This window comes from Hemicordylus capensis, chromosome 3, assembly GCF_027244095.1.
Source record: "Hemicordylus capensis ecotype Gifberg chromosome 3, rHemCap1.1.pri, whole genome shotgun sequence".
NCBI classification, from domain to species: domain Eukaryota; kingdom Metazoa; phylum Chordata; class Lepidosauria; order Squamata; family Cordylidae; genus Hemicordylus; species Hemicordylus capensis.
This window is the reverse complement of record NC_069659.1, coordinates 133,767,629-133,779,333: the sequence shown is the minus strand read 5'-3', so window position 1 is coordinate 133,779,333 and position 11,705 is coordinate 133,767,629. Positions and strand designations below refer to the sequence as shown.

Sequence of the window (11,705 nt, the reverse complement as noted above, 5' to 3'; positions counted from 1 at the left end):
GGTTGGGCTGCTTGTGTGAATGTCCTCACTGATTGTATAACATACCGACATGCCCTGGTGTTGCCACAGGCTATACCTCTCAAATACGCACATGTCATTGTAGCACAAAGGATAAAGAGACAGGCCAAAGGAACAGGAAATGCAGGGAACCAAGAACTAAGATAGCAAATGGGAGGCTACTGTGAACCAAAGCTAGTTTGACGGCACTTGTTTCATATCAGATGCTGACTGATGCAAAGGCTAGTGTAGTAACAATCCTCTGCAGGCACCCATATGAACAAGCTGTAGGTCTGAAGTTGTGTTACTAAGCATTAATTTATTACAAAATGTTCACTCACAAAAAAGCATGAGAATATCCTTTAGATTTGTGAAATGAGCTGCTCTTTCATATACAAAATAATTTCCACAGAATCCTATATAATTTTATTTTATATAGAAATAGGTCTGGATTCGTTTTGTTGTTTTACAGCAGCTGTATAATACACTATTTCATCATTACATTTTTTCCTTAGAAACATCAACATAAAGCATACAAAAGTGCAATTCTTTGAAGGAAAATTCAGTCCTAAATATAATGAGATATGTAATAGTTTGCAGCATTTCCCCACTGAATGGGCTGTAGCACAGTGCATATTCTTCAGACGCTTGTTCTGTGAACAGTTGTGAGGTGACTGTTCAGTCTGCAGAAGAGACCCTCTTTAAAGTATTAAGGAGCATGACTAATATGCTGGAACAATAGCTGCATGATTGTGCTTAGGCTCGCTGTTTACAGTTGTAGTCTGCTAAGTAGATCGGAAACTGTCAAGTGTAATTCCTTTTCAACATTAGAAATAGCAAGGAAGGGGTAGCAAGGATTATACCGTCAGGTTATGAGTCAGAGGGCAGGGTGTTTTCTTTACATATATAAATGACAGCATGTTCTGTCTCACTGGAAGTGCTAATCGGGCCACTGGAACAGACTTTTCTTTACCAAAAGTGCTAGGTGATGCTCTTTGTGCAGTTGTGCAAAATAATAATAATAATATAATAACCGTCATAAAAATAATCTCTCATTCTCTCCTCAGTAGAGCTCTCTAAACCAATACTTTTCATATTCAAAAGGCCAAGTAACTTGTGTCCACTTTTTTGGAATAGCCAGATTTCCTTCTGGTTGAAGCATCTTCTACTAACACATACCACTTAGTGCCACAATCTGCACCATGAGAGCACACATTAGTATTACTGTCCAAACCATAGTCACAAAATAGTGCAAACATCTGCAGAATTATTCCCGTTCCTTTCCTATTGCACCATCTCCCACAGCCTGCACTCAGTAGTCTCTTTATAACACAAAACTTTGAAACAAACACATGTGCAAATGCCTGCATTCCCGCCCCCCCTTCCCAGCCCACTGTTAAATAAAGCTAAATGTGCACTGGTTGTGACAATGGGATTCTATAGCAGATGTTGCTGCACGCCTGAGGATTCTGGCAAGCTGATGGATCTGCTGCTGGCAGGTTGCTGCTGCGACTGCATGTGATGGTATGGCACGCTTCCTTGCTGTGGTGAGTAGGAAGGCAAGAGCAGAGAATCTGCTTGTTCACTGTGCAAAGGGCCTGCAGTCTGCACCTAGACACGATGAAAAAGTTGATGTAATCAAAGAACAATTGTAACAGGTCAAAAACGGCAGCTTCTGCGTCCTTAGTAGAAACCTACTTCACAACTTTACCATTTAGAACCCATTGGCTGGAATAAGCAGTTTGCAGATCACCTGAAATGGTTAGCATAGCTAATGGGCTCAAACACTGCATCATTCATGTGAACTAGATCTACTTGATCATCTTTAGAAGTTCAGCTAAACAAACAACAGGTGGATTTATTCATCCATTTCCATCCTCCAATCAATGGGCATCTTTTTCATTATTTCTTGCAGCAGCTCCTCACCTATACCGTAATCACATTTGCCAGGAGTGCACCAGTATTAGATCAGAAATACTTGCAGCACAATCCTAGAAGCAAGTCCCACTGATTTCAATGGGACTTTGTCCCTAGTAAGCATATTTAGGTCTTAATGTCTCTCATTGCTATATAAGCCACATATGACTTACGTTCTCTCTATTGTGGGAAGCTTTTATGTCTCCAAAATGTAGGATTCTTTTCTAGATTTGGGCTTATACAATATGACCTTTATTTCAACTGTTCCCATTGTAATGTGATGCATGATAGTTCATTTTTTTAAAAAATGGGAGTTTATTGTCCCTAAAATGAAGCAATGCAAAGTAATCATTTAGGTAATTTCTGTGCAGCAAAAGGAAAAAACAAAAGGAACACAAGACATTGTCTGGATGCACACAACTAAAGGAAATCCACTTAACAGACACAATGTGTTAGAAAAGTGACCTGGAGTCCCACTGCAGAGTTTCCTGTGTAATAAAATTAAAACAGTTTGTTCTAGATCACAGACTGATGTTTGTTTGATATGCACAAAATGTGAGCAGGCTTTTCCATACACAGAGGCCATAATCTCCAAACTACTAATTTGTTGGTAATATTCCAGACCATGGGCAAAATCTACAAGGAAATTCTTCTGCATAAGCCCTTTCTTAATTAATAGGAATATGCAGGAGCACTACTGGTGGGTTCTGCCTTAAGTCTGAAGAGGTCTCCTTTTACACCAGAGTAACTGCAGCGGGGGATGATGGGAGTTGTGGTTCAGCAGCAAGAACGGAAGAGCCAAAGTTGCCTACCCCTGATCTAGATTGAACAATGAGCTGGACTTTGGCCTTGCTTAGATTAGCAATGATACTCAGACAAAGTAGGGCTCTTGGTCCTACCAAGGCACTCCGACTACACTGGCTGGGAGTTTCCGGGCAGGCTGCAGACTAAGTTAGTCACAACTGGGCAGGGAAGGAAAGATTGTGCCATCAAGACAGTGTCGACTCCTGGCGACCACAGGGCCAGGTGATTTTCTTGGTAGAATACAGGAGTGGTTTACCATTGCCATCTCCCGTGCAGTATGAGACGATGCCTTTGCCGTTGTCACTGAAGTGTGCATCCGCCTCCAGCACCTTCCTATATCGCTGCTGCCCCATATAGGTGACTACAAATATATATTTACTAGGCACTGTCTGGGAAGCACACCGGCGAGGATTCAAACGAACAGCCTCTTGTTCCCTAGGCAAGCTGCTTCCCAGGCCCATAGCCAGCTGGTGGCATGGTGTGTGTACCTGCCACACCAAAACATTCTCTTTCCTCTCCAGCCTCACTGACTGTTTTCACTGAATATTTTATAACCTACCTCCCCTGACTTCTGCAATCCACCGCCCCCAGTTTTTTAAGGCTGGCTACAGGCCTGCTGCTTCCCCAAGGAGAGGAGAGCTGGCCTTGTGGTAGCAAGCATGACGTCCTCTTAACTAAGCAGGGTCCACCCTGGTTGCATATGAATGGGAGATTAGAAGTGTGAGCACTGCAAGATATTCCCCTTGGGATGGAGCTGCTCTGGGAAGAGCATCTAGGTTCCAAGTTCCCTCTCTGGCAGCATCTACAAGATAGGGCTGAGAGAGATTCCTGCCTGCAACCTTGGAGAAGCTGCTGCCAGTCTGTGAAGACAATATTGAGCTAGATAGACCAATGGTCTGACTCAGTATATGGCAGCTTCCTATGTTCCTATGTTCCCGCTGTACCACCACAGCTGATAGTCACAATTGTGCACCACTGAAATAAGACAAGTTACGCAGAGGCGTAGCTAGAGGAGAGGGGGCCCATGTTCATCCCTCTCTCTGGCGGCCCCCCCAGTGTGAGGGAGATAATGAAGAAAATAGGGAGGGGTGGAGCTGGAGGCCCATGTTCTTTGAACCTTTTCGCTCAATTATAGCTACGCCCCTGCAAGTTAGTCATGATTAACGTAAGTTCCACTAATTCAGTTAAACTTGGTCTTGGTCCTGCCCACTGATTTAAGTGTTTCATATAGACCAATCTCCTTGCTTAATAATGATTATAAATTATTTGCTTCTATACTTGCTAAAAGAATGGAGGGGATCTTGGTAGAGTTAATTCATGAAGATCAGGCTGGATTTCTACCAAAAAGGCAAATAAAGGACAATGTGCGAACTGTTTTAAATGTATTAGAATATTATGAAAAGCATAATGATAAACAACTGGCTATGTTATTTTTGGATGCAGAGAAAGCTTTCGATAACATCTCCTGGCAATTTATGTGGAAAACTGGAAATTGTAGAGTTTGGAGCTAATTATATAAGGGCGATTGGGTCTATATATTCTGAACAAAAAGCAAACATTAAGGTTAATGGAGAACTTACAGATTATTTTAATATTCAAAAAAGTACTAGACAAGGTTGTCCCCTGTCTCCATTATTATTTATATTGGTCTTGGAAATTATGTGTAGGATGATAAGGGAAGAGACCAAAATACAAGGATTGTCAATAGGGACACAAAGATACCAACTAAGAGCCTTTGCAGACAATATAGTGTTGTTTTTACAAGATCCTTTAGAGTCAATTGATACATTATTGGAAATATTAGAAACGTATGGGAATTTGGCAGGGTTCTATATAAATAAGGATAAGACAAAGGTATTAATTAAAAATATGAAAAAAGAAGATATTGAAAAATTTGTCTTGAGATCTAGTTTCAATGTGGAAAAAAAGGTAAAATACCTAGGAGTTATGCTTACAACAAATAATGCCTTATTGTTTCAAAATAATTATATTAAAATCTGGAAGGAAATAAAGATAGACTTATGTAGATGGAATAGATTGAATTTATCAAGTGGAAGAATTTCTGTTATCAAAATGAATGTTCTTCCTAAAATGTTATATTTCTCCCAGACAATACCAATAATAAATACAATGTCAATTTTTGATCAATGGCATAAAGACGTAAAGAACTTTATCTGGCAGGGCAAAAAACCAAGAATAATTTTTAAAAACCTAACGGACGACAGGAAGAGAGGAGGGTTTGCGTTACCAAATTTTAAGTTATATTTTGAAGCAGTATGCCTAAACTGGATGAAAGAATGGATTACATTAAAAAATCCAAGACTGTTAGATTTGGAAGGAATCGATATAAGATATGGTTGGCATGCATATCTATTTTATGATAAGGTAAAAGTAAATAAAGACTTCTTAAATCACTATGTTAGAAAAAACTTATATATGGTATGGATGAAAAACAAACTTGTGTTAGAACCAAAAATTCCACTTTGGGTATCTCCACTGGAAGTTGTATCTAGAAAACAGAAAAATATGCAACATACATGGCCTACGTATCGACAACTGCTTGTTCCCCAAGGTGGAAAATACGAACTTAAAAAACTAGATCTTATGCAGGATTGGAATATTTCGGTTTCAGTATCACCAGATTAGCAAGTATCACCTTATTCAAGCAAGATTGTAAAAAGGGTTTTAATCAATCAAAGTCAGAATTTGAACAATTGTGTGACAAGGAAGACAAACTAGTTTCTAGGATGTATGATCTGTTATTATTGGAAGATACAAGAACGGAAGTAGTGAAAACTTCAATGATTAAATGGGCTCAGGATTTTGGTTACAATATAGACTTGGAGAAATGGGAAAAACTATGGATAGAAGACATGAAATACACTGCCTGTTCTAATTTAAAGGAAAATAATCTTAAGATGATGTACAGATGGCATTTAACTCCTAAGAAGTTGGCTTTAATTTACAAGAACATGTCAAACAAATGTTGGAAATGTAAAAAAGAGGAGGGTTCATATATACATTTATGGTGGACTTGTAATAAGTCTAAAGGCTATTGGGATTTAATATACAATGAGCTTAAGAAGGTGTTTAAAATGACTTTCCCTAAGAGCCCAGAAGCAATACTATTAGGTATTGATAACAGTTCATTGCCTAGGAAATACTGGGTCCTCTTTATGTATCTGACAGCAGCAGCAAGATTGACATTTGCATACAAACGGAAAGACATCCATTGCCCGAGTAAAGAGGATTGGATACTTAAAGTGTTAGAGTTGGCAGAAATGGCAAAGCTAACAGCATTATTAAGAAATAAATTTGAAGTATTTAAAAGGGAGTGGGATCCTCTTCTTGTTTACCTAAAAGCTTTTGAGTAGTAACAAAAATGTTTTTAAAATAGCACTAGCAATAGCAATAGCACTTACATTTATATACCACTCTATAGCCGAAGCTCTCTAAGCGGTTTACAATGATTTAGCATATTGCCCCCAACATTCTGGGTACTCATTTTACCAACCTCGGAAGGATGGAAGGCTGAGTCAACCTTGAGCCCCTGGTCAGGATTGAACTTGCAACCTTCTGGTTACAGGGCGGCAGTTTTACCACTGCGCCACCAGGGGCTCTAGAGCTGATTTTCATGAGATTTATCGGGGGGCGGGGGGGGGAGAACAATTAAATTACAGGCAAGACTTGGGTATTGTAACTGATACTTGTTCTAATGATGAGATGGAAGTCCTCATGTTTTTTGTTTGTTTGTTTTGTTTGTGGTTTTTTCCTCCCCCCCCTTTTTTTCCTTTTTGCGTGTGCGTGTGTGTATCTTAGGTTGTGAAAAATTGAATAAAAAGTTGTTGTTTTTTAAAAGAGTTTCATATAGTATGTCTCCTACTGTTAAAAAGCGGTTGAACTCACAAATAATCATCCATGTCTCATATCAGATCATGCATGTTTCCATTCAAAGAAATGACAACTGCTGTTGCCAGTAAACTCATGGCCATTGTTCTAAGAAAATGCCAGGTCCTTCGTTGCTTTATGAATAACAGCATAATCACACATTTGGTATTGTCCATTCTATTCCAGCCCACCTGAAGGTAGCATTGCTGCTGCTGCTGGTGATGCATAGGTTGCAAAGATGAAGCCTGAGAGGGCTGCGCTGCAGAGAAGCCGGGGTGTAAGACAGCTTGTCCCATCAGCACTATAGGTGTACTGCTGCCAGAAGCTTGCACTTCCAAACTTTGGAAAGCTTGTAGGCTTTGAGAATATCTATGAAAACAGAACAGTGTTAAGCTTTGCAGCCAAACCTTTGGAAATTAAAGTGCTGATGTCACAGTATAATTATTCTGGGCAACAGTGGGAAGACTAGAAGGTGCTGCTGACTTGGATTTAAGATTAGAATTTAAGATGACTAATCTCTTGCTGAAAAACATGCAACATTATGCCATCATGCATATTCATTTTCACACACAAATTCTTTTGCATAGTGTGCATGCCTGGCGCCATCTTGGATGTGCTTCCCAGAACCAGAGAAGCCTGCCAATGGGTGGGGGCAATGCAGAGGAGAGAGAGGCTGAAGGGTTGAAGTTACATAGCCTTTTGCCTCTGGTTCTGAACAGGCTAAAATCAGCCCTGCCACTTGGATGAGCCAGGCGGCTGAGTACAAGTGCAGTCAACTCTGATTCAGGGTTTATGAGACAAAAGGAAAGAAGCAATAGGCACATGACCAGTAGAGGAAAAGAACAGAAGGAACATGCACAGCAATGCTGCTGCACAAGATGGCTGTTCCAGTACAGTTTACCCTTGCGCAATTGCAGGCCACGTATCATTTGCACTGGGAACTATGCAAGTAGCGTCCGTGCGAACTGAGTTCATGGGGAAGCTGTGCCAGAACAGTCCTCTTGTGCAGCAGGGTCACCATGTATGTTCTAGCCCTGTAGCAGCAGGGGTAGGTCTGCATCACCAGTTTTATGCTGTGGGACATGTCAGCCACAGGCTGATTTATGAGAAAGAGCAGCCATCCTTACACCATCTCTGACCATTTGCGAGATTATGAAATCGTATGAGTTACAGTTTCATAATCTCACTCTCAATTATAATTACTTCATAATTATTTTCAACACTTTTGTTTTCCTCAAATATACTACTACATACTTCGTTTGGTGTCCCGCCACAGCCACATCTGATGATTGCCTTGCATGACAGGAACCAGGCATCATTGGCTGAATAGGCTGACTGAGTAACAGTCTATGAAAGAGAACATGAAAGAATATCAGTGTAATGTCAGTGAAGAATGGGTGACTTGCAGGAAAGACTGTTGCCTAAGCTAGTGGTGTGTGGGGGAGCCAGGAGACCTGGTTCTGGATTGGGCCCAGGGTATTTCTGCTCTAGCCAGGAATCAATTTCCATGGATGGAGCTGGGGCAAGGATATTTGCAAAGTGAGAAAAATCCTGTATTCAGCTGATATACAAGCCTTCTTCAGCTGTTAAAAAAAAAAAGCAGGTATGCTGTACTCACAAACAGCATCCTGAGAGTGCACCCCAAGCCACACCTCTGTATTGGTGTGCTCAGAAGCATCAGCCACCTGGTGTCTTGAGACAGTGGGCAGCAATCAAGTGGTGCTTTGGGGTGAGTCAGTGCAGGGCTTGGGCTTGTGGCTCTGCTCTCAAAATACTGTACATGAATACAGCATAACTGCTTTTAAAAAAAAACACCGAAAGAAGGTTCTAGTGCGTGTAGGCTACTCAGCTGTTTGTAGTTGGCTGTAGTACCTAACACTGCCTGGGGAAGAAAGTTTTTCTTATTTCACATTCTTCTGTTTCCTATAGAGAGTTGCTTCTGTTTCAATCCATTGTCTTAAATGATTAATTATTGATTCCTGTATCTTCTTTAAAGCCACTGCAAGACAACTCTAAAGGCATGTTCCTCAAAATCTCCCACATAATCTAGTACTTCTCTTTCCTCCAGTTTGATAAAATGACAATTTGGCTTTACATTCAGTATCTTTGTGTACAGAAATTAGCTTTAGGTAATTACCATTATCATCGTCATCAAGAACAACAACAACATGCAGTTTATTACATTATTTTTACCTCAATTGTCGATCATGGCCAAAGTCTGCAGTATTATGCTGAAGGCTGCTATCCTGAAGAATGGCAGTAGATGGAGCTATACTCAAAGATTGTGGCAGCACAGAGGTGTTGCTAAATTGTGAGCTCATATTGCTAGAAGAATCACCGCCATTCTGCATCCCTTGTGGGCCGCTTCTCACTGATTTCTGATCGTAGAACAGTGAAAAACAAGCAGAATTTTTTTTTAAAAGGGTTGGGTTTATTGCGGAAACATACCGAACGAAAGCAAAATTATAAATATTCTCCCAAAATCACTCATTCTGTCCTCTCAGATATATTTCATCCTATTAGATTTTAGAACAAGAAGTACACTAACACCAGAGCCCCTGGTGGCGCAGTGGTAAAACTGCGTAAAACTATATTTCGTCCTATTAGATTTTAGAACAAGAAGTACACTAACACCAGAGCCCCTGGCGGCGCAGTACACTAACACCAAAGCCCCTGGTGGCGCAGTGGTAACACCAGAGCCCCTGGTGGCGCAGTGGTAAAACTGCTGCCCTGTAACCAGAAGGTTACAAGTTTGATCCTGACCAGGGGCTCAAGGTTGACTCAGCCTTCCATCCTTCCGAGGTCGGTAAAATGAGTACCCAGAATGTTGGGGGCAATATGCTAAATCATTGTAAACCGCTTAGAGAGCTTCGGCTATAGAGCGGTATATAAATGTAAGTGCTATTGCTATTGCTACTTTTCTAAAATCTATACAGTATTCACAACAGACTAAATGTGAATGTGATAACTTACCTTTCTTAGATGGCTCAGAACAGCAATTGTACTGGGCAACTAGAGCAAAGGTGCAGATTCACAAAAAGTGTGCCAGAAAGAGGGGAAGGGTATGACATCCACAAGACGGCTATTTCAGTGTAAATCATATTGTAATCATTGTGATCAAAGTGGAGATCTTCTTACAGAGCAGCCTCCCTCTCCTCTTGATTGCTACTATATGCTACAGCCTCTGGCTGCTTCACTTCACAAACCACCTCACTGGCTGCCACTGTGCTATAGGCATGGTCGTATATTGCAGTTACCCTGTCCGGATGTGATAGGATCATGCCAAAGTGTCCTGCCACTGGGATTTTAGAGACATCTGGGCTTTGCTGTTATCATTGTTATTATTACTATTGCTGTTATTTTATAGCAATTATTCACCATATGAAGCTGGTCACTGACTGTAATAATAAAGATTATTTGATTAGCAACATAAGGGTACATTACAAAATAAAATAAAATGTGGTGATTGAATTGCTGTCTGAAATGCCAGATTTCTTTTAGTGCCCTGAACAACAGAAAAAAATCACTGGCATATTTCACTGTACAAGGAAACATGGAAAAGCAAAGCCCAGCTAATTCTATAATTAACAACCAGACATGTGCCGACTTACAGTACTTCTGCCTTGCACTATTGAAAGAGGATTTCAGTGTAGTTTACTTGAGGAAGTGTTATTTGAATAATAGACAAAGAATATTAAAAAAAAGATCTGTAAAGCTTCAGATGAAAAACCTAACACTCACCTGAAAGGCTAACACTTAACAGAGATTTCTGATGATAATGTTTTAGTAAGGCTGCAAGATCTTAATCACTAGATTAATAAACTTAAACTTTAGTCCATTAATCGATGAGACCAAATGTTAAATCAATGAAGCTGAGATTTTGGGCCAAATCGGATTAAATGATGCAGATGTTGAATAGACCTCCATTTCTTTAAGCTTTTTGCAAATAGCGTGGGGTGGTGGTAGTGTTATCTGCCCTGGGACTGCTGTGCAGGAGAAGAAGAGTTTAATCCTTTCTCTCTTGCTCATTTTCTCAGTGAAAATTATTCCTGTGTGTAACAGGGTAAAGAGCAGCTTCAGGGACAGTGATTATTTTCATTGGGAAAACAGAATAGGACAGGGATCTCACTGCTTTTGAAACGGAGGCCACTTGGGGTGGGGGGAAGCTCCAATAAAACAACAACAAATTTATATAGCACTTTTCAACAAGTTTCCAAAGCAGTTTACATAGAAACATAATAAATGAATAAGATGGATTCATGTTCCCCAAGGGCTCACAATCTAAAAGAAATGTAATATAGACACCAGCAACAGTCACTGGAGATACTGTGCTGGGGTTGGAGAGGGCCAGTTAATCTCCCCCTGCTAAATAAAGAGAATCACCACGTTAAAAAGGTGCCTCTTTGCCCAGTTAGAAAGAGCCTCCCATCAACCGGACTTCCACTCAGTGCTGCACTTTCCCCAGTGCCGGAGGCGGGGGGGGCACTTTTTAAGGGAAGGAGAGCCCTGCCAAGCCCCAGCACTATCTTGGAATGTTCACATGGACAACTGGGAAGTGTAGTCTGTTCCAGCACCTTCTGCATAGAGCTCTATGGAGAAAATACTAGGAAGGACTATACTTCCCAGAGTTCTATGTGGACCTTCCAGGGGTGGAGCCACCATTGAGCAGATGGGTTCAAGGAAACAGGGCCACCACCCCTCAGGCGCTGCGCCTCGCGCCCCAGACATGCCCCCACATCTGACATCAGATGCTTTAGCACGGCAGGGAGATCTGCTCCTGGCCGTGCTGCAAACGCAGTGCTGGCCAACCTCACTCCCAAAAGAGGCCACTCAGCCCCGTTTGGGAGTTAAACCACACCTCCATGTCTGATGTCAGATGTGGGGGCATGGCTAAATGCGCCCTGTGTATGACATCCTTCCTCCATGCCTGGCACCTCCCAAGAGGGCACTGGGGTCATGAGAACTATCTTTTCTTTAAAGGAGCCCCACTGGTGTTGAGGAAAAAGCACTACTGTGTGTGGTGACTACTAGTCACCTCCACATGGTACAAGGGACTGTGTAGAGTATTTGGCTTTGCAATTAGCCAGGGTGGCTCCCAC

General features: G+C 41.2%; 1 protein-coding gene across 9 annotated transcripts in view; it reads right to left on the bottom strand.

Moving 5' to 3' along the window:
* Positions 1 to 400: 400 nt before the first annotated feature.
* Positions 401 to 11,705, bottom strand: part of NPAS2 (neuronal PAS domain protein 2) — a 127,310-nt gene continuing 116,005 nt past the window's right edge. For all 9 annotated transcript variants that reach the window (XM_053311573.1, XM_053311574.1, XM_053311575.1 and 6 more), the window contains 4 exons: positions 8,800 to 8,984; positions 7,861 to 7,953; positions 6,798 to 6,975; positions 401 to 1,608 (listed from right to left, as the gene is read on the bottom strand). In XM_053311573.1, the coding sequence (XP_053167548.1) occupies positions 1,435 to 1,608; positions 6,798 to 6,975; positions 7,861 to 7,953; positions 8,800 to 8,984 (630 nt within the window). In that variant the 3' untranslated portion in view covers positions 401 to 1,434. The remainder of the gene's footprint in view (positions 1,609 to 6,797; positions 6,976 to 7,860; positions 7,954 to 8,799; positions 8,985 to 11,705) is intronic.